The following is a 23,567-nucleotide window of genomic DNA, read 5'->3' as shown; positions in this document are numbered from 1 at the left end:
TGAATTGGATCTTGCCATTAGGGAAAACTTAGAGCATAGGGGCTGGCTACCCTTGGTGGATATTTCTGATCCTCTTCCACCTGCTACCTTGATTCGAGAGTTCTACTCGAACATCTCGATCCGCGTCTATGATTCCAACTCTTTAGTAAAGAGTTGGATACGAGGTGTAGAGTACACCATTACTCCTACCGTAGTGGCTGATGCTCTAGGGGTACCTTTGGTCCGGCACCCTGTCTACCCTTATGATGAGTCTCTCGTTTTGAGTGATGTCATGTCTTACATCACTGGGTCATCTATCCAGTGGGGTTTTGACCCTAGGATCACCACTACTGAGCTTTCTGAGCTTTACTATCTTTTCTTTAGGATAGTGTGTCACTACTTTTGGCCCATTTCTCATCTGCACCCCATTCCTCTCGAGAGGTGTGTATTTTTTTATGCTCTAGTTACTGATGCTCCTATCAGTTTTCCTCATTTGTTTCTTCGTTCTTTGAACGAAGTGTATAGGAGTTCATCTTCCTCTCATGCCCTGGTTCATCCTATTTTTATTCATAGGATTCTTCTTTATCTTGATCTTAGTGGTTTTTCCTCCTCTAAGCCTGTGCATGTCATTGGTCCTTTAGGTGCGTCTTTTCTTAGACAGAGGGCTGCTCATCTTCGAGTTGGCTCTAGCCACCCTAGGTCTTCACCTTCTGGGTCAGCACCTCCTCCCTCTTCTTCTACAGTTCCTTCTAGTGAGGCTGTTCCTGTTCCTGATGCTGCTTCTGCTGCTACTGTTCCTCCACCTCCATCGGATGACTTTGATATTCGTCGTACTTTGGAGACTGTCCTGACCATTCAGGCGGCTCATGGTTAGATTTTGGTGGACTTGCTTGATGAGATCCGTGCGTTGCGAGCTGATCTGGCACATTTTTGGTCTCCCTCACCACCTCCTTTTGATGATGGATTGTGATTACCCTTTGGCATTCCGTCACAAAAAGGGAGAGTAATATTTGTAGTTAGGGAGAGTTTTTGTTGTTTTGAGGAGCTTGTGGAGCTGTTAGATTGTATTTAGGCGCTTCACCTTGTATATCATTTTTTTTTGGGATATTCATGTTAGGGGGAGTAACATTGATTGATATACATGTTTTCTTTGTGATTCTTGTTGTTTTGGATTCATTGTTTATTGATTTATATTCTATGAGTTATTCATTTGATATATGTCTTTATTGTGTGTTATGTGAATCATACAAGAATGTTATACCTGTTTATATACTATTTTCTGTCACACATGCGTTTATGCATTTGTTGAGTATTTCAGGAATAAACAGGTTGATTTAATTGAGCTGCTGTCTACACTTGCAACTGATGGACAGTAGTTAGGATTGAATTTTGGTTTATGAGCATTATTTTCTAAAGGGCTTTTTAAATTGTAAACTTTGAGCTTAGTATTTGTGTTTTGTCACGGATTGCCAAAGGGGGAGTTTGTTAGGTTTTAAAGATTTAGGATTTTATGTACTTAGAACTCTAATTTGTATTGTTGGCAAACCATGATCAAAACAGGTTGTTTAGTCTTATTTAGACTTGCTCAAAGTTGGGTCTTTCATGTAAAGTTGGAATCGAGTGGCTGCAGATGCATTGGTGCATTTCGGCCTGGCTCGATCGATTGAAGGAAAGACTCGATTGATCGAATCTTGGGCAGAATGTTTTTCTGCAGAACATTCCAGCTCAACCCTAGCTCATTAAACGTTTTGGGTTTTCTGTTTTCACCCTAGGTATATAAAGAAAAACCCTAGCCACGTTTTTAGAGTTGCTCCAGTTGAGTTGTTGCTCATACTTTGCTGTTTTGTGTAAATCTCTTGTGAGATCTAGAGGAGCTTTTCTTTACACAAAGCTTAGGGTTTTCAAGGTAGAGATTACTTCAACATCTTGATGATCAACTCGGTTGCTACCATTGAAGTTTAAAGATTATCAAGCCTGGGTGCTTGTAGCTGATTGGAGAATCCAAAAAAGAAGAAGTCTGTGGATTCGGAGTTTACACGTGTTCGTGTCAGTAAGTTCTACTGGTGGGTAGCATTAGGAAGTCAAGCGGGGAGCTTGTAAGTCCTTTTGTGTGAACTTTGATTCTTTCGCATAGTGGATTCAAGTTTACCTTGAGAATAGCTAGGTCAAATCCTCCCCAGGTTTTTACTGTGTGGTTTCCTGGGTGAACATATCATTGTGTCTTTTATATTTCCGCTGCTTTATATTTTTGATATGATTGTTTGATTGTGATAACTTAGACTTGCATAATTTGACTAAGTTAATCACTTGGCTAATTAATTAAGTTAATCTAGTTGTTTTAAGGTGTCTAAAACCGTTCAAAAATAAACAAGGATCGTACAAGGGTTTAAATGGAAAAAATTTAAACCATTGCATCTTGCTCTCTCTGTTGAGTCTATTCACCTGTCCCAAAAGGTGCACATCTAATGGTCAAGATAATCATATTTAACCATTAAAGATCAATGTGATCCAAAAACTTCAGGGAAATGGTTGAAAAGAAATGCTTTTGATTAGTAGATAAAATTCAATTTCTTTAGTTATTTTATTTATTTTTTAAAATTTTTTATGAGACACTTTCTTTGGTTTGGACTTAAGTAAAAATTGACCACAAATTCACATAAAATGGAGAGCATCCATTCCCTTCACTCACGGTTAAGAATTTATCTTCTATTTTCAATAGAGTATTTTGTACCACATCATCTAAAATGTTAAATAACTTTGCATTATTTTTTTTTAAAAAAAAACCTTTTAAAATGTTGACAATGAATTATTTTAAAAAAGAGACAAATCTGACCTAAAATAGGACAATTAAATAACTAAAAGAGTAATAAATATATTTTTGTCTCATTTTGAGTGTTTTATTTTATACTCAAACAATGACAACTTACTACACATATTTTAATTTATTGATTTAAATCATTTCAACAAATTTGCAATATTTATTTTGACAATCCATATTCTGTGCTTGATTAATTAGGATTCTTTTTTTCTTTTCTTTTTTCTAATTGATTAATTTGGATTTTCTCCATTTCGAATGAACCAGTCTCATGATTCAAGTTAAATATTACAAATCTAAAGATAAACTTGATGTCACATTATATAATATTTAAATGATGTAGTACCAAGTACACTATTGGATTTTTTTTTTATAAAAAAATTCTAACCATTCATGGTGAGAATGGATTTTCTCCATTTTATGTGAAAGTGTGGACAATGTTTACTTAAATCCAAACCAAAGAAAGTGAGTTTTATCTGCCAATCAAAGCCTTTCTTTTCTACCATTACCATGAAGGTATTGGATCCACTTGATCTTTAATAGGTAAAAATATGACTACCTGGACAGAGATGCACCTTTTGGGACTGTTGAATTGAGCGATCGAGATGCAATGGTAAAAAAATTTGTGTTTAAACCCTTGCATGATCCTTGTTTATTTTATTTATTTATGTTAAATATTATTCACTTCATTATTAACAGATTGTTAACACATTAAGAGAAATGAAAAGTGTATGTTTATCTCTATTAGTTTGATGAGAATTAATTTGATGAAAACATGGTTAAAATGGTTTTACTTTTCCTAAGATGGTACACATAAGTAAGGACAATGAAGAACTCCTTCAATTTCCTAAATTTGGTCATAGATATTATTAATATATGATACTGTACAGCTCTTTTTTTTTTTTTTTTTTTTTTAAGTAATCAGTAATACTTATTAGAACACACACGAAAATAGTAATACTAGTATTTAAACTGGGTTTATAATATATTACATAAGCAGAGTATAACTACAAAGGGTCTAACATTTGTAGTTGTAGATTGAGATTATAAATAACGAACACTAAACACACTAGAAATCTTTTGGTGCAAAGATTTCCAGCCTTATTAAGGATGACCAATGGAGGTTGTTGAGATCATAGGACTTGGTCAGGTTCAAAGCAGACTATTCAGTGGAGATAGAGAATTGTGACTCTCTACATTGCCAGCAATCTAAAATAGGCTAAAAAGTAACTACCACAAGGGATGGGCTCAAAGGCTTGTTAGTTGGGCTTAAAAGAATTTTCTGAGTCTTTTGCAGAACCTATATGATTGAAAAGATTCATGACTCATGAGGGGCCTTTGAGTATAGATAATGGATTGGCCAGTTATCGGAAACCTGCCAATGATTATGGATATAGAGGTTGATTTTATTTTTGTTGGTTTTCTAAAGAACTTTTTATAAAATAAAAAAAAGGAAAAGAAAAAAATCTTTTATTCTATGATATGATTGGTAACAGTAGCTATGTCTATGAACGGGATCAAGATTACATCTTTGGGGACCAACACTTTAAAAGCAAAGAATATTCACATTTCAAGAACAAGAAATGTAATTCAGAACTAAACTATTATCTATTCAGTATGAATAAAAAATAAATAAAAGAAAATGCACATAATAACTGTAAGGTTGAATTTTATCAATCATCTTGTTGGTTTTATTCCGTGCCAATTTACTTGTAATTTAGCACTTAGTAACCCTGTATTTATGTGGGATTCATGTAAGGGTAGTGTGTATGAGAAAGTGTGAAGAATTGCTCAACACTGTGCAAAGAAGCAGGGACTTGCGGCTAGGACTCGCGACTGACTCGCGACTTGCAAGCCATCAATTGCAGCACACGTGAGAAGCATGCGGGGAGGTGAAGGGTCACGTTAGCTGTCGCACTATAGGACAAAAGTCTCAGGCTGGCCAAGCCGTTAGCTCGCGACTTGAACTCGCGACTTAGACCAGTCGCGAGGCCAAGCCGCCAACTTACCATGTTTGGGAAAAACTGTCTATTCGTATTCCAAACACACACCACTATATATAGACCCTTATACCAACGAAATGGAGAGAGCTTCCAAAGAGAATTTTGTGAGAGAAACCCTAGAGAAAAACAAGATTGCCTCATCCCCAATCTCTCACCANTGTTATGGTTTATAGCGGAATCCGGTAAGCTAGAAAAGAAAAAGGTTCGGCGCAACCTCGTTGGAGCAAGAAGCTTGAAGGGCTTAGATACCTGGGTAGATTAGGCTTAGAGGGTCTATTGCTGTTCATGTATCCCAACTATATTTTCTAGTTGATTATTGACCGCTTGGAGGGCGGCGGAGAGGTTTTACGCCGAGAGCTTCGGTTTCCTCTTCGATAACACATCGTGTGTTGTCCTTGTATTTGCATCTCTCTTCTCTTTATCTTTACCATTTAATTACTACTGTGATTGTGATTATTTATGATTTAGATTGTTTATCAATTCTGTTATAAGCTTGTTATTATTTTTCACACATACATTGTTTGATATAAAGCTTGAATTGGTAATTTGTTGTTTGGGGGTCTAAACGTTCATAGTGTTGTCAATGCTATTTGAACTTTCAATAACAGTTTCATAATTTTTAAACTTAATCATTTATTAAAATGGAATTTAATGTTATTTTGACTTCATAATTTATTTATGATTGATTTTGTAATAAATATTGTTGTAATTTCTCTTTCAATGTACAAAATAAAAAGAGTTTGTAAAAAAAACCATTCTCTATTTTTTTTTGAAACCTAGTTTTGACATGAAAGTCTTTTTTTTTTTTTTGGTGATACGAAAGCGTCAAATATTGTAGTTGATATCCATCATCAACAAAAAAATATGAAATCATATTTATTTTCTAATCATATATCCATTATTAATCTATCTAAAACTAATTATTGTTGCCAAGTAAATAAAAAAAAAAAAACTCCCAAATTTATTTCATAATACGCCAATGTTTTCACTTGTGTTGCAGAGTAAAAAAATAAAATTTTAAAAAAGCACCCGAACTAATCATTTAATTGTAATTGGAACAATGATATGATAACATATAAATCCCAAAGTTTTAGAATTTTTAACTTGGGTCCTAAGAGTATGCATAGCAATGGAGCTAAAAATTTAGCTATTTGACACCACAAAAAGTTACTTTATCTATTTTTCTTATTCACATGTTGCAGTAGTGGATTTATTTTAGCTTTTAACACAATAAAATAATATAAATATCACAATAAATATATCTACTACAATAAAATAATATATCTACTACAATAAACAACAATCACAACCACCCACAGCCGCTATCGCTACCACTACCGCCGTCGCCACCGACTCTTCCACTGCCACCGCAATCACTACCGTTGCCACCGACTCTTCCACCGTCGCGCATTCTCTACAATAAACAACAATCACAGCCACTGCCACTGCCACCACCACTATCACTACCACCACTGCAACTGCCACCATCAAAAAAATTATTTTTTCTCACCAATATATATATTTTTTTTTTGAAGTGAAAATTGAGGAATGAGAGATTTAAACGTTGAACATCTCCGTTGAAAACATTAAGAGTTGTTAGTTGAATTATAAAGCTTGACATAAACAACATGATATCAATAATTGGGGAATGAGCTTTTTTTTTTTTTTTTTTTTTTTTTTTTTTTTTTTCTTTTTTGGGGGAGGAACAACCAGCTAGGAATTAGTTAAATGACCATTTTATTTTTTGAATGTTTGGGACAATAATCAATTTAGATGACCAGCTGACACTACTAAATCAATCATCTTTAGCATTCAAATTTACCGGTGTAGTTCATCCTTCCCAATCAAGTTATTAAAATAAAGGAGTGGAGACTGAAATAAAGCTACATTCATGAAGCATATATGGAAACTTTTGCTATGCCTAGTTCCATTTGAGTAGCATGGGTGCATGTTTATCTATTGAAGAATAGGAGTCGGTAGTAAAGGTTCCTTGCAATTCTTCTTGGACTTGTAGGAAAATCTTAAAGCTGAGAGATGTCAAGGAAACTCTTTGCTTTTATGGCATGATTCATTGCATCCAGATGTGCCTCCATTTTCTAAGGAAAATACTTAGATATTGTTTCCTAGATACCCCTCTTATATTTCAGCCACTCGTTTACCTAACCATCTCAGCAAACAGCGTTTAAAACATCTCTTTATGTTCTTTTTCTTTTTTCATGCTAGAAAACCAGTAAAGCCAACAATACTTTGTCTCTTCTCTCTGTTCCTCATTTTTCTCTTTTATCCCTTATCTTTCTTTTGAAATCCTGCGCTCCACCTTATGATATCAAGAACTTTTGTAAAGCAATGAATTTTCTTTTTTGGATTAATTTATCAATTTCAATTTTATCTAAGAAATTTGTTTCTTTTTCACATAATTCATCAGAGTACAACCAACTGCATATAGAACGGGCTCTACAACATGAAAATATTTTTTAGTTTGTTTGGTTCACAGATTGAACTAAGATCTTAAGAATCAAAGTAATCCAATTCAATGAGAGAGGAGAATATCATTACTGAACATGTTGATGACAGAATCGGGTGAGTCCTAGACCAAATTGGGGATCATGTTCTTCCCCTGCGGTGAACAATCATCATTGTTTGGATGGAGGAGACAAGGCGTTGTGCGGTGGAGAGAGAGGGGTAGAGTGAGTTGTCTCCATGAGTCCAGGCGGTGCTTCACGAGTTGCGAATTTGGGTTACACTTCCTTGGCCTCTCCTGTACTTAATATCCAAAATTTCTTAGATAAGTAAAGAAGAAATCATCGTTGAATATATGCTTTGGGTCATGTAAAGAAGAAATTATCTAAATCTTTCCCATTCTTAAATTTGGTCACAGATTAATCTAAGATGTTGCCAGCTCCTTTTGATGCAAAGATTTCCAGTGTTATTAAGGATGACCGATGGAGGTGGAAAGTGGAACCCAACTAGACCGGAGACTTGGTGCAGGTTCAGAGAACCATTCCAAGTAGAGGTAGAGAATTGCCTCCTTAGATTGAAAGCTGTCTAAATAGGCTAACTACTAGGGATAGGCTAACTACTAGGGAGTCTTTTGTAGAAACTATATGGACAATAGAGACAACATATTGTTTGAGCGTTCTTTTGCTAAAAGGATCTTGTGCAATTCAAAATTTGCACTTTGTGGATAATTTTGCCTGCTGACCATTCTTTAGTGGGGCATAAGGAATCTAAAGGATAACAGTTTCAGCCTTTGAGGGTTAATGTGGAAAGTTGCTTTAGCTACAATAATTTATCATATTTGGATTCAAACATGTGTTACGGTACATAATGTTGTTGTTAAATCTTGGGTTGAGTTTTGTAAGGGCATCAAGGACTTGCCATTGAATAGGCTTTAATGTTGTCAATAAGGGATGTCGAACTCTTTTTTTAGACTTTAGCCTAGTCTGTTCATTGTAGTTTTGGGTTGTAAATCTTATTTGGTTGGGCCACTGATTACAAAATAAGTTGCGCTTGCAACCCATCTTATATGATGACATTCTTTTCTCAATCCATCATCCTTTTGTTATCCAAATCATTTTGTAATCCCTATGGAGACAAATCAAGCATATATTTTCAACTATGGAGAACCATAGCATCCTTTTGCTATCCAAATCATTGGGTAAGTAAAACTTGACACTGGACTACAGACACCCACATGCTATGGTTCCAAATGCATATGAGAGTGATGTTACATATATCTGTAACACAACAATATACCACCTCCAACTTTAACAAAATTCCCTAGGGCACACAATTGTCACCCAAAAAATAAATTAAAAAGTAAAGAAAAAAGAAAAATCATTGGGACACACTGTTGGTGAGTCATATTTTACCTATTAAAGATCCATCCATGTAAAACAGTCAAATAGAATGCACCACAAATAACCAATCCCCTTGACTCAGAATGAAGAAAAACAAACAGCCAGCTATGAAAGAAAGGCACGAGAAGCAATTGAGGTGAATCTAGTTCTCGACAAGCTTCATTAGATTGTTAGAAGACCCAGGAAAAAGAGAACTTGAAATATGAATTTATTTTCTTTGATTCTTGTGCATACACATGTTCTTTACACATATTTTAAATTACATAAAATTTATAATCGAATGGCTCTTGACTGAACATGCAATTCACCTTCCAAAAACTCACTATCAGACACCCCACCTCCCTGCAAACCAAAGTTAATTATGTTAGTTAAGAGGATCAAAGGGATGTGCTTCTCTAGACTCTATGGGTCATAAAGCCCTCAATGGTTCAAAAGAGCACCGCATGAAAGCCACACCCTTTCTAAAAATTAAGTCATTAGATTTTAACACTAGTTATACTATACATTAAAGAGGCGTGTTATCATAAAGTCCATGAGGAGGTTGTTCACGAGACAACATATGTGGTAATGCATCAACAAGTCTCATATTTGGTAATGCTCTCAACTGCATTTTTAGGTCATACATTTTCTCCTTCAGATCAGTCACGCACGTATACAGTTGGTTTTGAGCTACAACCTCAACTCCGACCATGTTTTTCAAGGAAAGAATGTGCCATTTGAGCTAGAACTCATTAGCAGCATATTTTAATTTTAATTTTCTTCCAGAAATAATCTTTTATTCCAAATTCAACTCTTGTATATTATTGTGTCCCTTAAAATGCTATTAGTCATCAAAATGATAATAATTAATAAGCTCTGATCTAGACGAAATCGCTGACAGTCCACTCAGCTTTCAAGCCACTCAAACTTTAGAACTCTAGATTATGTCAGTATTATATTAGTCCCATTATTTTTATCATTTTACTTTGCAGCAATGAAAAACAGTAACAGTAAAAAAGTTGCGAGTAATCTCTTTTCTTTTCTTTTTTCAAAGGAGGGTAACTTGGGTAATGGGACGGACACGATAGTAAAACATACCATGGGATCCCTGAATTTTTTGTCAGGGAGCAATTGATTGAATGCACCATCATCATGAAGTATTTTTGCTCCACATCCAGGAGCAGCCATAGACCCAACAGCCTCTTCATCAACCAAAACTGCATTTATAGTATCATTTTCCAACCTGATGTCTGGAATCTATACATGAAATGAAAAAAAAAAAAATCCATCAGGGAGTTATAAATTGCCATAATAGACCTTCAAGCTTAAAGCTAACATTTATTTAAGGTCATATGGAGTAACAGAACAAATCAATCAGAGTACAAAGGCCTTTTCCCCCTAGACAGGTAAGTGACTAATTTCATTGAATTGGTTGCCGTTAGCTCCCCAACTCAGTGCCATTACAAGATTGTCACTAGTTGCATACAAATTATAAGGGCTAGGGTAGATACTAGGACCCTAGTATACCTCAAACATTGCTTCTGTAAGAATATTCTCTAATATGGCTCTTAAAACTCGGGCAGCAGTGTTCTTTGCCATTGCTTTCTTTGCAATCAATCTCAAAGCATTCTGAGTAAAATGTAAGTTTACCTGAAATTTTACAGAAGCAGTACCAATTGTACCGCATAGAGGGTTACCATTTCTGCATCAGATGCTTGAGACCATAAACCAGGTAGAAGAAAGAATAAAAAGCACTGACCACAGAAGAAATGGTTCAAAAGCTTACATTGTTCATGCTGAACATCTTCTTGTACTGTTTAGCAAGAGAATTTTTCAGTTCGGTGAGGACCCATCTTGCATAAATAAACCATAAACAAGTTACTACTTCCTTGTCAAAAGGGACAAACCAACATATTCCAGACTTCTAATTTCTAGAATTACAACCTGGTAGAAACCAAACTCACTAAAATTGGAAATCTTCCAACGAATTCAGGTATGAGGCCATATGTAATAAGATCACTACTTTCTACCTACAAGTTCATTAAAAACCCATAAGGCTAGATAATGAAGGGAATCAAAATATGCATTGCACATAAAATATATACGCAGAATGCAATCAATATGAATATCCAAAAATTCTGTAAACATATTGGGTGGATTCTCACAGATTCTAACAATGAGGATGTCACTACAGCATTGGTTGATCCACCAGTCCTCATGTTTGCACGAACTGCAGCTCCAAAGCCAATGGAAGAATCTTGTCATCTGGAAAAAGAATGTAAATAATTAGAACTCACAATTAGGGAGAAGCCAACAATAGTTAACATTTCTGTTTAACATCCAGCATAAGAAAAGGGTATTACCTCTCTGAAATCGTCTTCTCTAAATCAACGAATGCTCCACCACAAATGAAGAGTATATTTTTGGTATCCATCTGTGAATCATAATAGTTATAAGAGGCACAAGTAACAACTATAAGGAAACACAATTCATGAACTAACAAGCTGTCCAAGATTTTTAACTGTTTAAAATTCATATTCCCACAGCTCCCAGTTAAATTACATTTATTTTAAAATATTTACAAACTATTTTCAGCAATTTCATGTGGCAAGAGCCTGGCATAACACCAAGTTCTCCAGGCATTGTCAATTCCAAGTGCAACTGAGTGCTCCTTTTGCCTATGAGGCTATGACTCGCCAAATATAATTGCATAAAATGGAAAAAATTATAGGAGAAAAACAGATAGTTTTAGATCCAGCCTACCTGAATGAGAACACCACGAGGATTCTTCCGAGCTCCTCTATCGGGAACACTCACTATATGACAAAGAAAACATTTAGTCAACATATATATAGCCTAATACCATACACAATCAAACAAGCAAATTCTCGAAGCTTTGGAACTGATATCTTCATTATATTAAAAACGTGTTCCTCGTGTTAAGGACAACTTCAGAGGTGAAAATGCTTGTTTTTGTTTTACAGGTAAGTTACAAACAAACCTAATTAAGTCCTGAACCCACAACCTCGCCCTAGACCTAGCACTTGTAAGGGAAGGAGATGCCAGTTGAACTAGGGCTCAATGGCCTTCAAAGGGTGGAAATGCTATATACAACTAATAACAACATTATATTCTCACTTTTTTTTTTTTTTTTACCAAAATGATTATAAAATTTTACTTAGAGCTCCCTGTTATGTATTCAAAGACCCCATCAAGTCCTAGACAAAATGGGCTTTTGCCATTTTCGGGCAAATTAAATAGTTTTATACCCTATTTTTCAAACTAATTAGGGAAATGCCCTTCTTTTAAAACTCAATTTGTGATAAATTGAGTTAGGCCCTATAGTGGCGTTTTTAAGGAGCCTATAATGACGTTTTAAGGCCTTATAGTGGCGTTTGTAACTCGACCTCAATAAAATCGAGTTATAGGTTAAAAAAATTGCCTATAACTCGATTTCATTGAAGTCGAGTTAAAAAACGTCACTATAGGTCATTAAAACAGCATTATAGGCTCCTTAAAACGCCACTATAAGGCTTCAGAATTTTTTTTTTCTAACTCGATTTATCATAAATTGAGTTTTAAAAGAGTGGCATTTTCTTAATTAGTTTGCAAAATGGGGTATAAAGTTATTTAATTTGCTCGAAAAGGGCAAAAGCCCATTTTGTTCTCAAGTCCTTAAACCTTTCATAAACTCAACTCTTTCAACTCTTAGTTCACTCAAGTTATCCACACACCACCATATGTGTACTTTCTTTTTAATGTTAAGTAAAATATTTAAAGCAAATAGTTCACATACACAATATGCGCCCCAAACTACTCTTAAAAAACTATGATCTGAAATTCAAAAGATCTAATATATCTAAAAAGGACAATAAAGGGATGCTGCACAAAAAATCCATCCAATCAGACAAGGATCTCAAATGAGATTATTTAATAATATGATTAGAATGTTCAACCCATCAAAACTTGTCTACAGTACACAAAATGAAACAGCCTTCCAGATTTGTGAATTCCTATAACGATGAAATCTTCATTGCCAACAGGCCAAAACGGTCGTGTTTTTTTCATCTGCTAGGGTAGGGTCACCTAGGGGTACCTTCTAATCAATATATTTACTTGTGATTAGAGTGACAAATACAACGCAAAACCTTGCGAAGGAGAGATTCCAAGGTTTTCTATCACTTTCTTGAAATGTTCGTCCTCTTTTCTTTAATTTCAGCCACAACAAGACCTTGTTCATCCACTATTAACCTTAAAAACCCCATACTACAAAACTCTAGCAAGTATGTCATCAAATAGCATTGAAAACTCCAAATACATAAAATCTACTCTGCCAGTCACTGTTCATGGATACTGTTTACATTTTTGGATGACAACTTAGATTCTCAATTTTCTAGTGTTGCTACAATTCCAAACCAGCCATCAGCCTTTGAGTAGCTTTCTTAACCATTCCAACTTATAGTTTATGGCACTTCCTCCCACATAAGAATGACATGGAAGCTGAGGTCATGGGTTTAAAATCTATTGGGTGCTTGTAAACACCCCCTGTTGGGCTTTGTAGAGCCTAGTTTATGTTTGATTCGGTTGACAACCTGACCTGACCCGAATAATGTTGCGTGGTTTTTAATGGGAGATTTTTTGAGGCTTAGTCCATGGCGGCCCAAGCCACAGCACAGGATATAAAAGCTGCTTTTGTGATTAGGGTTTGTTATTGTTGTCGTGTTTTAGAGAGAGAGAAAAACATTGTAGCCACACTTTGTAGTTTTTCCCTGATAATAGTGAAATCTTTGCAACTCCGTGGACGTAAGCATTGCCGAACCACAGAAATACTGTCTTATGCGTATGATTGTTTTCTTTGACGTGTGTTTTCTCTATTTTTTTTTTTTTTTTTGTTTCTCACAAGTTAGAATTTCGGTTGAATTCCTAACAACTGGTATCAGAGCCTAGGATTAGGTTTGAGTGGGAGCAATGGCAGAGAAAGTAGGAAAGGCATTTAGAATAGAAAAGTTTGATGGCACAGACTTCGCGTATTGGAAGATGCAGATTGAAGATTATCTTTATGGGAGGAAATTGCACCTGCCTCTTTTGGGGACAAAACCTGAGGCGATGAAGGCTGATGAATGGGCTCTTCTTGACAGATAGGTACTGGGAGTTATCAGGTTAACTCTGTCTAGGTCTGTTGCACACAATGTTGTAAAGGAGAAGACCACAGCAGATCAGATGAAGGCTTTGTTTGGTATGTATGAAAAGCTGTCAGCAAACAACAAGGTGCATCTGATGAAGAAACTGTTCAATTTAAAGATGGCAGAGAATGCATCAGTAGCACAACATCTGAACGAATTCAACACTATCACATATCAATTGTTGTCTATAGAAATTGATTTTGATGATGAGATTCTTGCTCTGATCATCTTGGCTTCTTTGTCAAACAGTTGGAAGGTAATGAGGATGGCAGTAAGTAATTTTACAGGAAAGGAAAAGCTTAAGTACAATGATATTCGAGATTTAATTTTGGCTGAGGAGATTCGCAGAAGAGATGCAGGTAAAACCTCAGTATCTTGTTCTGCCCTAAACCTTGAGACAAGAGGTAGAGGTAATAACAGAAATTCAAATCAGGGCAGATCAAAATCCAGAAATACTAATCAGAACAGAAGTAAATCTAGATCAGGCTAACAAGTACAATGCTAGAATTGTGGGAAAATAGGTCACTTTAGGAACCAATGCAAAAGTCCTAAGAAGAAGAATGAAGATGATTCTACTAATGCTGTAACAGAAGAGGTACATGATGCATTGTTTCTTACAGTAGATAGTCTACTTGATGATTGAGTTTTGGACTCAGGAGTTTTGTTTCATACCACCCCACACCGAGAAATCATACAGAATTATGTTGCATGTGATTTTGGTAAGGTGCATTTGGCTGATGGTTCAGCCTTGGATGTTGTAGATATGGGAGACATTTGGATATTGTTGCCCAACGGATCTGTTTGGTTACTAGAGAAGGTTCGACATATTCCTAACCTGAGGAGGAATCTGATTTTTATTGGACAACTTGATGATGAAGGGCATGCAATATAATTTGTTGGTGGTACTTGGAAGGTTACAAAGGGAGCTAGAGTATTGGCTCGTGAAAAGAAGTCTGGCACTTTCTATATGACCTCGAGTCCAAGAGACATAATTGCAGTTGCTGAAACAAGTACTGATACAAGCTTATGACACCACAGACTTGGTCACATGAGTGAAAAGGATGAAGATGCTGCTGTCAAAAGAATTAAAGTCCGTTGATTTTGACATGTGTGAAAGCTGCATCTTAGGAAAGCAGAAAAATGTGAGCTTCTTGAAAACTGGCAGAACACTAAAGGCTGAAAAATTGGAGTTAGTACACACTAATTTGTGGGGGCTTTCTCCGGTTGCATCCCTTGGAGGTTCAAGGTACTACATCACTTTCATTGATGACTCAAGCAGAAAGGTATGAGTTTATTTTCTGAAAAATAAATCTGATGTATTTGAAACTTTTAAGAAATGGAAGACCATGGTTGAGACGGAAACAGGTTTAAAACTATGTTTGAGGTCTGATAATGGAGGAGAGTACATAGATGGAGGGTTCAGTGAGTATTGTGCTGCATAGGAATTAGGATGGGAAAGATCATTCTTGGGACACCACAGCAGAATGGTGTGACTGAGTGCATGAACAAAACTCTCAATGAGCATGTTAGGAGTACGAGGTTGCATGCTGGACTACCAAAAACTTTCTGGGCTGATGCTGTTAGCACTGCAGCTTAACTGATAAACCGAGGGCCATCAGTTCCCATGGAGTTCAGACTTCCTGAGGAGGTTTGGAGCGGTAAAAAGGTAAAGTTTTCACATTTAAAAGTTTTTGGTTGTGTTTCTTATGTTCATATTGATTCTGATGCTCGTAGCAAACTTAATGCAAAGTCTAAAATATGTTTTTTCATTAGCTATGGTGATGAGAAATTTGGTTATAGGTTTTGGGATGAACAAAACAGGAAAATCATTAGAAGTAGAAATGTGATATTTAATGAACAGGTTATGTACAAGGATAGGTCAATTATAGTGTCAGATGTTATAGAGATAGATCAAAAGAAATCTGAGTTTGTTAACTTAGATGGATTGACTGAAAGTACTGTCCAGAAAATGGGTCGAGAAGAAAAGGAGAATGTAGATTCACAGGTAGATCAGAGTACACCTGTAGCTGAAGTCTGCAGATCTTCCAGGAACATTAGACCTCCACAGCGTTATTCATCCGCTTTAAATTATCTCCTGTTGACTGATAGTGGTGAGCCAGAGTGTTATAATGAAGCCTTACAAGATGAGAATTCAAGCAAGTGGAAGTTAGCGATGAAGGATGAGATGAATTCCTTGTTGGGGAATCAAACATGGGAACTGACTGAATTGCCAGTAAGAAAGAAGACTTTGCACAACAAGTGGGTATACAGAATAAAGAATGAGCATGATGGTAGCAAACGTTACAAGGCCAGATTAGTTGTTAAAGGGTCCAGCAGAAGGAAGGCATTGACTACGCAGAAATATTTTCTCCAGTTGTGAAGATGTCAACAATTAGACTGGTGTTGGGAATGGTGGCTGCATAAAACTTACATCTTGAGCAGTTAGATGTGAAGACGACATTCCTTCACGGTGACTTGGAGGAAGACCTTTACATGATTCAGCTAGAAGGGTTCATTATTTAGGGACAAGAGAATCTAGTTTGCAAACTGAGAAAAAGCTTGTATGGCCTAAAACAAGCTCCTAGACAGTGGTATAAGAAATTTGACAGTTTTATGCATAGAATTGGGTTCAAGAGATGTGAAGCTGATCACTGTTGCTATGTTAAGTTTTTTGACAATTCTTACATCATATTACTATTGTATGTGGATGATATGCTTATTGTAGGGTCTTGCATTGAAGAGATTAATAATCTGAAGAAGCAATTGTCAAAACAGTTTGCAATGAATGATTTGGAAGCTGCAAAACAAATCCTTGGTATGAGAATCATTAGAGACAAGGCTAATGGTACATTGAAGCTTTCACAGTTAAAGTATGTGAAGAAAGTTCTCAGCAGGTTCAACATGAATGAAGCTAAACCAGTGAGCACACCCTTGGGTAGTCATTTCAAATTAAGCAAAGAACAGTCACCAAAGACAGAAGAAGAAAGGGACCATATGAGCAAGGTGCCCTATGCCTTAGTTATTGGCAGCTTGACGTATGCTATGGTGTGTACAAGGCCAGACATTACACATGCAGTGGGAGTTATGAGCAGATTCATGAGTAGGCTTGAAAGGCAGCATTGGGAGGTAGTCAAGTGGATTCTGAGATATCTGAAGAGTTTATCAGATACATGTCTTTGCTTCATAGGTGTAAGTTTGAAACTGTAGGGTTATGTAGATGCTGATTTTGCTGGCGATATTGATAGTAGAAAGAGTACTATTGGGTTTGTATTTACTCTGGGTGGTACAGCTATATCATGGGGTTCAAATCTGCAAAAGATTGTTACTTTGTCTACTACAGAAGCTGAGTATGTTGTAGCAACTGAAGCTGGAAAGGAGATGATTTGGCTACATGGTTTCTTAGATGAATTGGGTAAGAAGTAAGAGATGGGCATTCTACACAATGACAGTCAGAGTGCAATTTTTCTTGCTAAAAATTTGGCTTTTCATTTAAAGTCGAAACATATACAGACAAAATACCACTTTATCTGGTACCTTGTTGAAGATAAGCTAGTAATACTTGAGAAGATATGTGAATCTAAGAACCCGGCGGACATGTTGACTAAGGGTGTCACTATTGAGAAGTTGAAACTATGTGCAGCTTCAGTTGGCCTTCTAGCTTGAGGACAGGAGGATGAGTTGCAGGGATGAGGGATTGCTTTAGGAGGATAGCGACTGATGTTGATGATTGAACTAGTCTCCAAGTGGGAGATTTGTTAAGCTTTGTGGAGCCTAGTTTATGTTTGATCTGGTTGATAACTCGACCTGACTCGAATAATGTTGCGTAGTTTTTAATGGGAGATTTTCTGAGGCTTAGTCCATGGAGCGGAGATTAGGGTTTGTTACTTTTGTCGTGTTTTAGAGAGAGAGAGAAAAATACTGTAGCCGCACTTTGTATTTTTTTTCTTGATAATAGTGAAATCCCTGCAACTCTGTGAACATAGGCAAATTGCCGAACCACGTAAATACTGCCTTGTGCGTGTGATTGTTTTCTTTGACGTGTGTTTTCTCTATTTTTTTTTTTTTTTTTTTTTTTGTTTCTCACAGGTTGGAATTTCGGTTAAAATCCCCCCCCCCCCCTTTTTATTAGANTGAATATAACTTTGGTGAATAGCATCGCTGGAAGTTTGAGCAACGAGAATGGAAGAATTAGCGTGAGTAGTAGTGGGTCGAGATGGCTGAGACGAGTTGTGTATGTGAGAAAATGATGAATGGGTCTCTGGCAATAGTGAAGATGATGAGTGGGTCTTCGTGCTGGGACCATCGTTAAGCCTTTAGGTCTTCGGTGAGTTGGGTTGCCGGAAAGCGAAATGCAGGTGGTTTCGCATATGCTGAGGTCTAAAGAGATTTTGAGAGTGAAAAGAGATTTTGAGAGAGAGAGAGAGAGAGAGAGAGAGAGAGAGATTTTTTTCTTAAAGGGAGACTAACAGGGGGAAATCACAAGACACTAAAAATGAAAAGACAAATGGGCGCTTAGATTTTATGTTACATATAGCGGTAGTTTTCGCAACCACCGCAAAAAAATCCGCCGCAATAGCTTCGTTTTTTTTAGTGTTAATTGATTGAAAACTTTTATTTTATATAATTTCTAATATCATTATATCATTTAAATAAAGTATTATAGTAAAAATTGTATTTTCATAATAATAGAGACAAATTCATATTTGGAATAAACCATAAAAAATTAAATTTTATTTGTTTTTCATGTGGCGATGGATAAAGACGGATAGAATAGAAGATTTGGATCGTTATTTATTTATTTATTTTTTCTATTTTTCTGTAAATCATAATTGAATGAAAAGAATGCTACATGTCTACATCACCATATCTATAAGATAGACTAATCACATATCTTTGAAAGTAATAAAAAACATTTTATGTTAAAGAGTAAAGCTAACCTTTTAAAATTTAGTGATAACAAATTTCGACACAAAATTCAATCAAAATAAAATATGATTTTTAATGAATCAATAAAATAGAACGATATACATATATGAATGAAATGGAACTATATATTTTTTCAAAATTTATATTATGGCCTATGCTTTCTTTTTAATTTTTTTATATCGAGACATATCACTTATTTACCATGCACCCATGGTGTGCCGTTTTAGAAACTAATATTTCCTTAAAATTTGTTGTAAAAATGTTGTAAACGTATCATTTCTCTTTCTTTAATGGCACCTTGATCGCCCTCTAATTTTGCTTGAGCAGCCTTAAATCTCATTGGCGGCCCTTTGATTTTGTTATAATAATATTTTATATACAATATTATTTCTCTTAAATCTATCAAATATCAATTCTTAAATTTCTTAGATAGTCACTAGTCACTATTGATGTTAACAAATTATTATTATTTTTTAAAAAAGAGATGAACAAATTATAATAAAATATTAAATCATGAGGAAGTGACTATAATAAATTAATAATAGATAAGAGATATTAAAAAAAAAAAAAAAGTAAAAAAGGGCAAAAATTTATTACAAAGAAAGCAAAGAATTTGGCTTCGAAAAATTGTAACGCACAACCTTTAGAAAAGTAGGGACTAGGAGGCATAATTGTATGGGACAACTTTTTATCGTTAGACTTTTTCTATATAAAAATCATATATATATTGACCATTGAGTTAGTATTTGTATTGATCATTAATTTGTATAAAATTATATGTCAGGTTTTTTTTTGGTTAAAATATGTCAGGTTTTACCATATGTTGCTTCTCTCTACTCATTTTTTTAACGTACTTAACAAAGCACGCGTGATATACTCTTAGTTCGAAAGAGTCGCATATGTTGAGGCGTAAAATGCTCTCAAGAAAAAGAAAAAAAAAAAAAAAAAGTATGTCTAAAATAATCTGTTTATTTTACATAAATTTTTTTATTATATTATTATTTTTACAAAATACTCATATTAGTTTATCTATTATACACACTTTTTTATTAAAATAATATTTTTTCTCACTTTTTTTATTATTTCCTACCTACCCCCACCTAACCCATAAACTATCCGCCTCTCACTTTCCCCTAACTCATACGTAATAGTATTGTACATGTACATAATCTGTTTATTTAAAAAATCATACGTAATAGTATTGTACATCTCCCGTTGGAAGTACTTTTAAATATTACGTATGTACATGTACAATACGAGTACTATATGCATAATTACTAACTAGGTTAAAAAGTATATAATCATAAATCAAATCACAATATCTGCTTTTTCAAAACAAAAAACATCTGCCTCCACAATATCCTAATCTCAACAACACCAACTATATAATCTGCATCATGCCTTGATTTTGAAATTTCCAAACTAAAAGAAAGAAAAAGGAAAAAAGATTGGGGCAAGGGTTCATTAAGCTAACTATTTTATAAATGAATTAGTAATGACATTTCAAGTGGAAAAGGATAAAAAAATTAAATACAAATGCAAAAAAAAAAAAAAAAATTATAATTTTTGCTACAAACATAAAAAACATACATCTCCAATAAATTTTGGAAAATTAATTTTATTTCATAAACATTACACTTACAAATACATCCATGCTAGAGACCACATAGCACAAACCTACACTTGTTTAATAAAAGCAACAAACTTGTTAATCAAATCCTTAGCCTTCTCATATTTGAGATTAAACAAATGGAAGCAATGCTCCTCTCCTAAATTCTCAACAATCTCCACAGAGCCACCCCACCCACTTTTCTTCAATTCCTCATAGTAATTCTTACCCACAACCATCAAATGGTCCCTCTCAGCCACAAAAATCAATACCCTCTCACACCCAAGCCTAGCTAGATCCCCTGTAACCGGTTTCAACCTAGGATCATCCAACCCACCATTTGTAGGACACATGTACAACCACATTTTATCATCGTCCGTTCCACCAAAATATGGGTGTACCAATACAACCCCAACAACCTTGGTCCCAGGTAACCCAATGGACCCAACTCTAGCAGCTAAAGTATGTGAAATATTCCCTCCAGCACTGTCTCCCCCAATAAAAACTCTTTGAAAATCAGCATGATTATTCAACCATGATTGAGGTCCTTTTCCATTACTATGTGATGCAACCCATTGGAGTGCAGCCCATGAGTCCTCGTAACAAGCAGGTACGGGTCGGGTCGGAAATAAACCGTAATCGACTGAGACTGCAATAACATTAGCTTCATTGACTAAGGTCGTGACAAAATTATGGTATGTAGTAGAGAAAGGGGATTGCATGCAAAAACCACCACCATGCACGTAGAAGACAAGGGGGAGTTTTTGGGTCGGGTTAACGGATTCGGGTAGAAAGATACGGACGGATATTGCGGGTTCAGATGAGATTACAACATCATTGGATCGGACCCCGGAAATCGGGTCATCAGAGGGTGGGACTTTTTCAAAAGTGGGGAAGTGAAGCACTACACGGCCATCTTTGTATACATGAAAGAAACGAAAGGAGTGTGTGATTTCTGGGTCACTTGAGGCCATTGAAAGAAGCAACTAATATTCTGGGAGTGTTTAGCTTTGTGGACAAGGAAGGAAAGTGAGATTGAGGACTTCTTGGTTATTCAATTTATGTAGTGGAAGAATTTTTCCTTGAAATAATTGGTTGGCGATGTTTAGTTTCATCTAACAGTCCTATCCAACTAAAATTCTCGGTCTCCTCATTAAATTAAAACGTACCAACACACTTTGACAAAAAAGAAACATGACTTGGTATATGTAACAACTAGAAGTCGTGTTGAGACTTTAATTTATGGATGTCCGATAACCAATCATAAGTTTGGCTTCAATCTCAAACTTTTATGTTGTTTCTACTTTCTAGTACTACATGATTGAATCCACATCCAAAACGCCAAAACTCAAATAGTCAAATGTACTATTTCCTCTCCTACTACACCCTTGCCTTGGTGCCTTAAAACCCTTATAGATCTTAGGATTTTACTAATATGTGCCCTAAGAGCATACATTAGTTTCTATTTTTGGAAAAAAATTTCTCGAGAATTGAAAAAGTAATGACAGATTTTTCAATTTTCGAGAAAATGTTTCTAAAAATAAAAAGTTTAGTGTGTACCTTAAGGGCACACATTAACCGGACCCTAGATCTTAATATGATTCGGAAAGCCGAGGTGAGTGAGAATTATGACTTGAGAGGACTTAAGAATTCCAGGTGTCTTTGTAAATAGTGAGCAGGGCCGGCCCTAGGTCTAGGCCATATAGGCCATGGCCTAAGGCCCCCTAACATAGAAAGACCCCAAATTAAAATGGGGCCAGTAATTTTTTTTTTTCTAATTAAAAAATGAGTGTGTAACTTGCACATTTTTTTTTTATCACATAAGTCTTATAAATTGATATGTCTAATTATAATAAGTAATTTAATATTTATTTATTCTTTTATTGAAATGTCACATCAGTTTGTGTGTTTTTTATATTAAATTTTATAGTACTTTAGCATTTTCTTCACACACAAAAAAAAAAAAAATTATGAATTAATAGAAATACAACACAATTACCAATTCACCATTAAGTGAATGAAAAATGCTAAAACTAATATAAATTTTATGACAAAAAACTTACAAACTGATCAAAAAATATAATAAATTAATGTTTTGAATAACTTTTATTTATTGATGACTCGTTAGTTTGTAAAACCTACATAGTAAGTGATGGTGTAATGAAAATGCACAAGTCTTATCTCGTTCATATGGGTCATCCATGAGAAAAGAATGGAAAGATGGGATGCGTGAAGCATGCTCGTCTCCAATAACCTTGCCCGTTCTTAATAAAGGACGGATGAGTTCATTGGGCCCTGAGAGTATTGAGCTTTTGATGACTCAAATTTCCACCAGGCATAAGGGACGAGTTGCATCATTACGAGCCAAGTCCTCCACTAACTGTTATAGAACACATGTCCAAATAAGGTAACTTCCATGGCAGTTATGGAAGTTACCTTCGAATCTTCTGAACTTCTCGACAATAGGAACGGTTATTAAACAAGTAACCGTTTCATGTATGCTATATAAGCATTCCCTTACAAAGAGATAATTCATTCAGAGACTTCCACAAAAATTGGAATCTTAGAAACACTAACTTTACCATCGGAGGATTCTTGGCCGGTCTTCCCCAGTTGTCTCTGATTTTGTGTTTGCTTTTTTAGGACTATCAAGTGCTCTTTGATCACGAACGCCCGAGACATTCAGCCTACTGATTTCTGTGATCATCAGTAAGTATCACTAGCTCACTTTGGATGAATTAGTTTTATTAATTAGTAAGAATTAATAATAGATTTGAAATAAAAAATTATAACATAAAAATAAATATCATTTAAGTGATATTTAGATATAAAAAGGGCCTTTAAAATTTTTGCCTTAGCTCTCAAACTATCTTGGGCTGGTCTTGATAGTGAGTCTCATGTTTGAGGTTCAACTAACAATTCCCATTCCTTCTAGATCTAGGGATGTATAGATAGAGTCGGCAACTTGATTATTATTGATAAAAATCAAGAAACCTAAGAAAATACATTTTGGGTCATTTTGTTCGGCCAGACATATCTTTTGTGTAAATAAGGAATTGACATGCAATATTCAACTTTTAAGCATAGTAGTATTTTGGAACTTTAGTTTGTTATTAGAATATGTTGAACCCTTGCCTTGTGGTCGATCGTTTTAGGGGTTAAGTATGTCTACCCGTCTTAACTGATTTTCCTCCACAGTCAGCATCCAAAATC

At 35.3% G+C, this 23,567-nt stretch overlaps 2 protein-coding genes and 1 long non-coding RNA gene across 3 annotated transcripts; all 3 read right to left on the bottom strand.

The window, feature by feature from the left end:
• Nucleotides 1-8,886: 8,886 nt before the first annotated feature.
• LOC111997021 (CLP protease regulatory subunit CLPX3, mitochondrial-like) lies at nucleotides 8,887-10,568 on the bottom strand. The gene is made up of 4 exons (XM_065773693.1): nucleotides 10,423-10,568; nucleotides 10,164-10,286; nucleotides 9,735-9,893; nucleotides 8,887-8,999 (listed from the first exon to the last, which is right to left on the bottom strand). The coding sequence occupies exons 1-4, from the start codon at nucleotides 10,438-10,440 to the stop codon at nucleotides 8,928-8,930; spliced, it is 372 nt and encodes a 123-aa protein (XP_065629765.1). The 5' UTR covers nucleotides 10,441-10,568; the 3' UTR covers nucleotides 8,887-8,927.
• Nucleotides 10,569-10,586: 18 nt separating this feature from the next.
• On the bottom strand, nucleotides 10,587-11,475 carry LOC136067598 (uncharacterized). Its single transcript, XR_010629036.1, has 4 exons — nucleotides 11,400-11,475; nucleotides 11,000-11,070; nucleotides 10,802-10,901; nucleotides 10,587-10,666 (listed from the first exon to the last, which is right to left on the bottom strand). It is a non-coding gene; the product is annotated as an uncharacterized LOC136067598 (long non-coding RNA).
• An 8,868-nt stretch (nucleotides 11,476-20,343) lies between these two features.
• On the bottom strand, nucleotides 20,344-21,413 carry LOC112015701 (probable carboxylesterase 5). Its single transcript, XM_024048131.2, has one exon. It carries the CDS (start codon nucleotides 21,326-21,328, stop codon nucleotides 20,423-20,425), a length of 906 nt encoding a protein of 301 aa, XP_023903899.2. The 5' UTR covers nucleotides 21,329-21,413; the 3' UTR covers nucleotides 20,344-20,422.
• Between the last annotated feature and the right edge of the window lie 2,154 nt (nucleotides 21,414-23,567).

The sequence above is a fragment of the Quercus suber genome, unplaced genomic scaffold, assembly GCF_002906115.3.
Source record: "Quercus suber isolate HL8 unplaced genomic scaffold, Cork oak 2.0 scaffold_78, whole genome shotgun sequence".
In the NCBI taxonomy this organism is placed as follows: domain Eukaryota; kingdom Viridiplantae; phylum Streptophyta; class Magnoliopsida; order Fagales; family Fagaceae; genus Quercus; species Quercus suber.
Note: the sequence above shows the minus strand (reverse complement) of the source record. Positions and strands in the feature narration are given on the sequence as shown.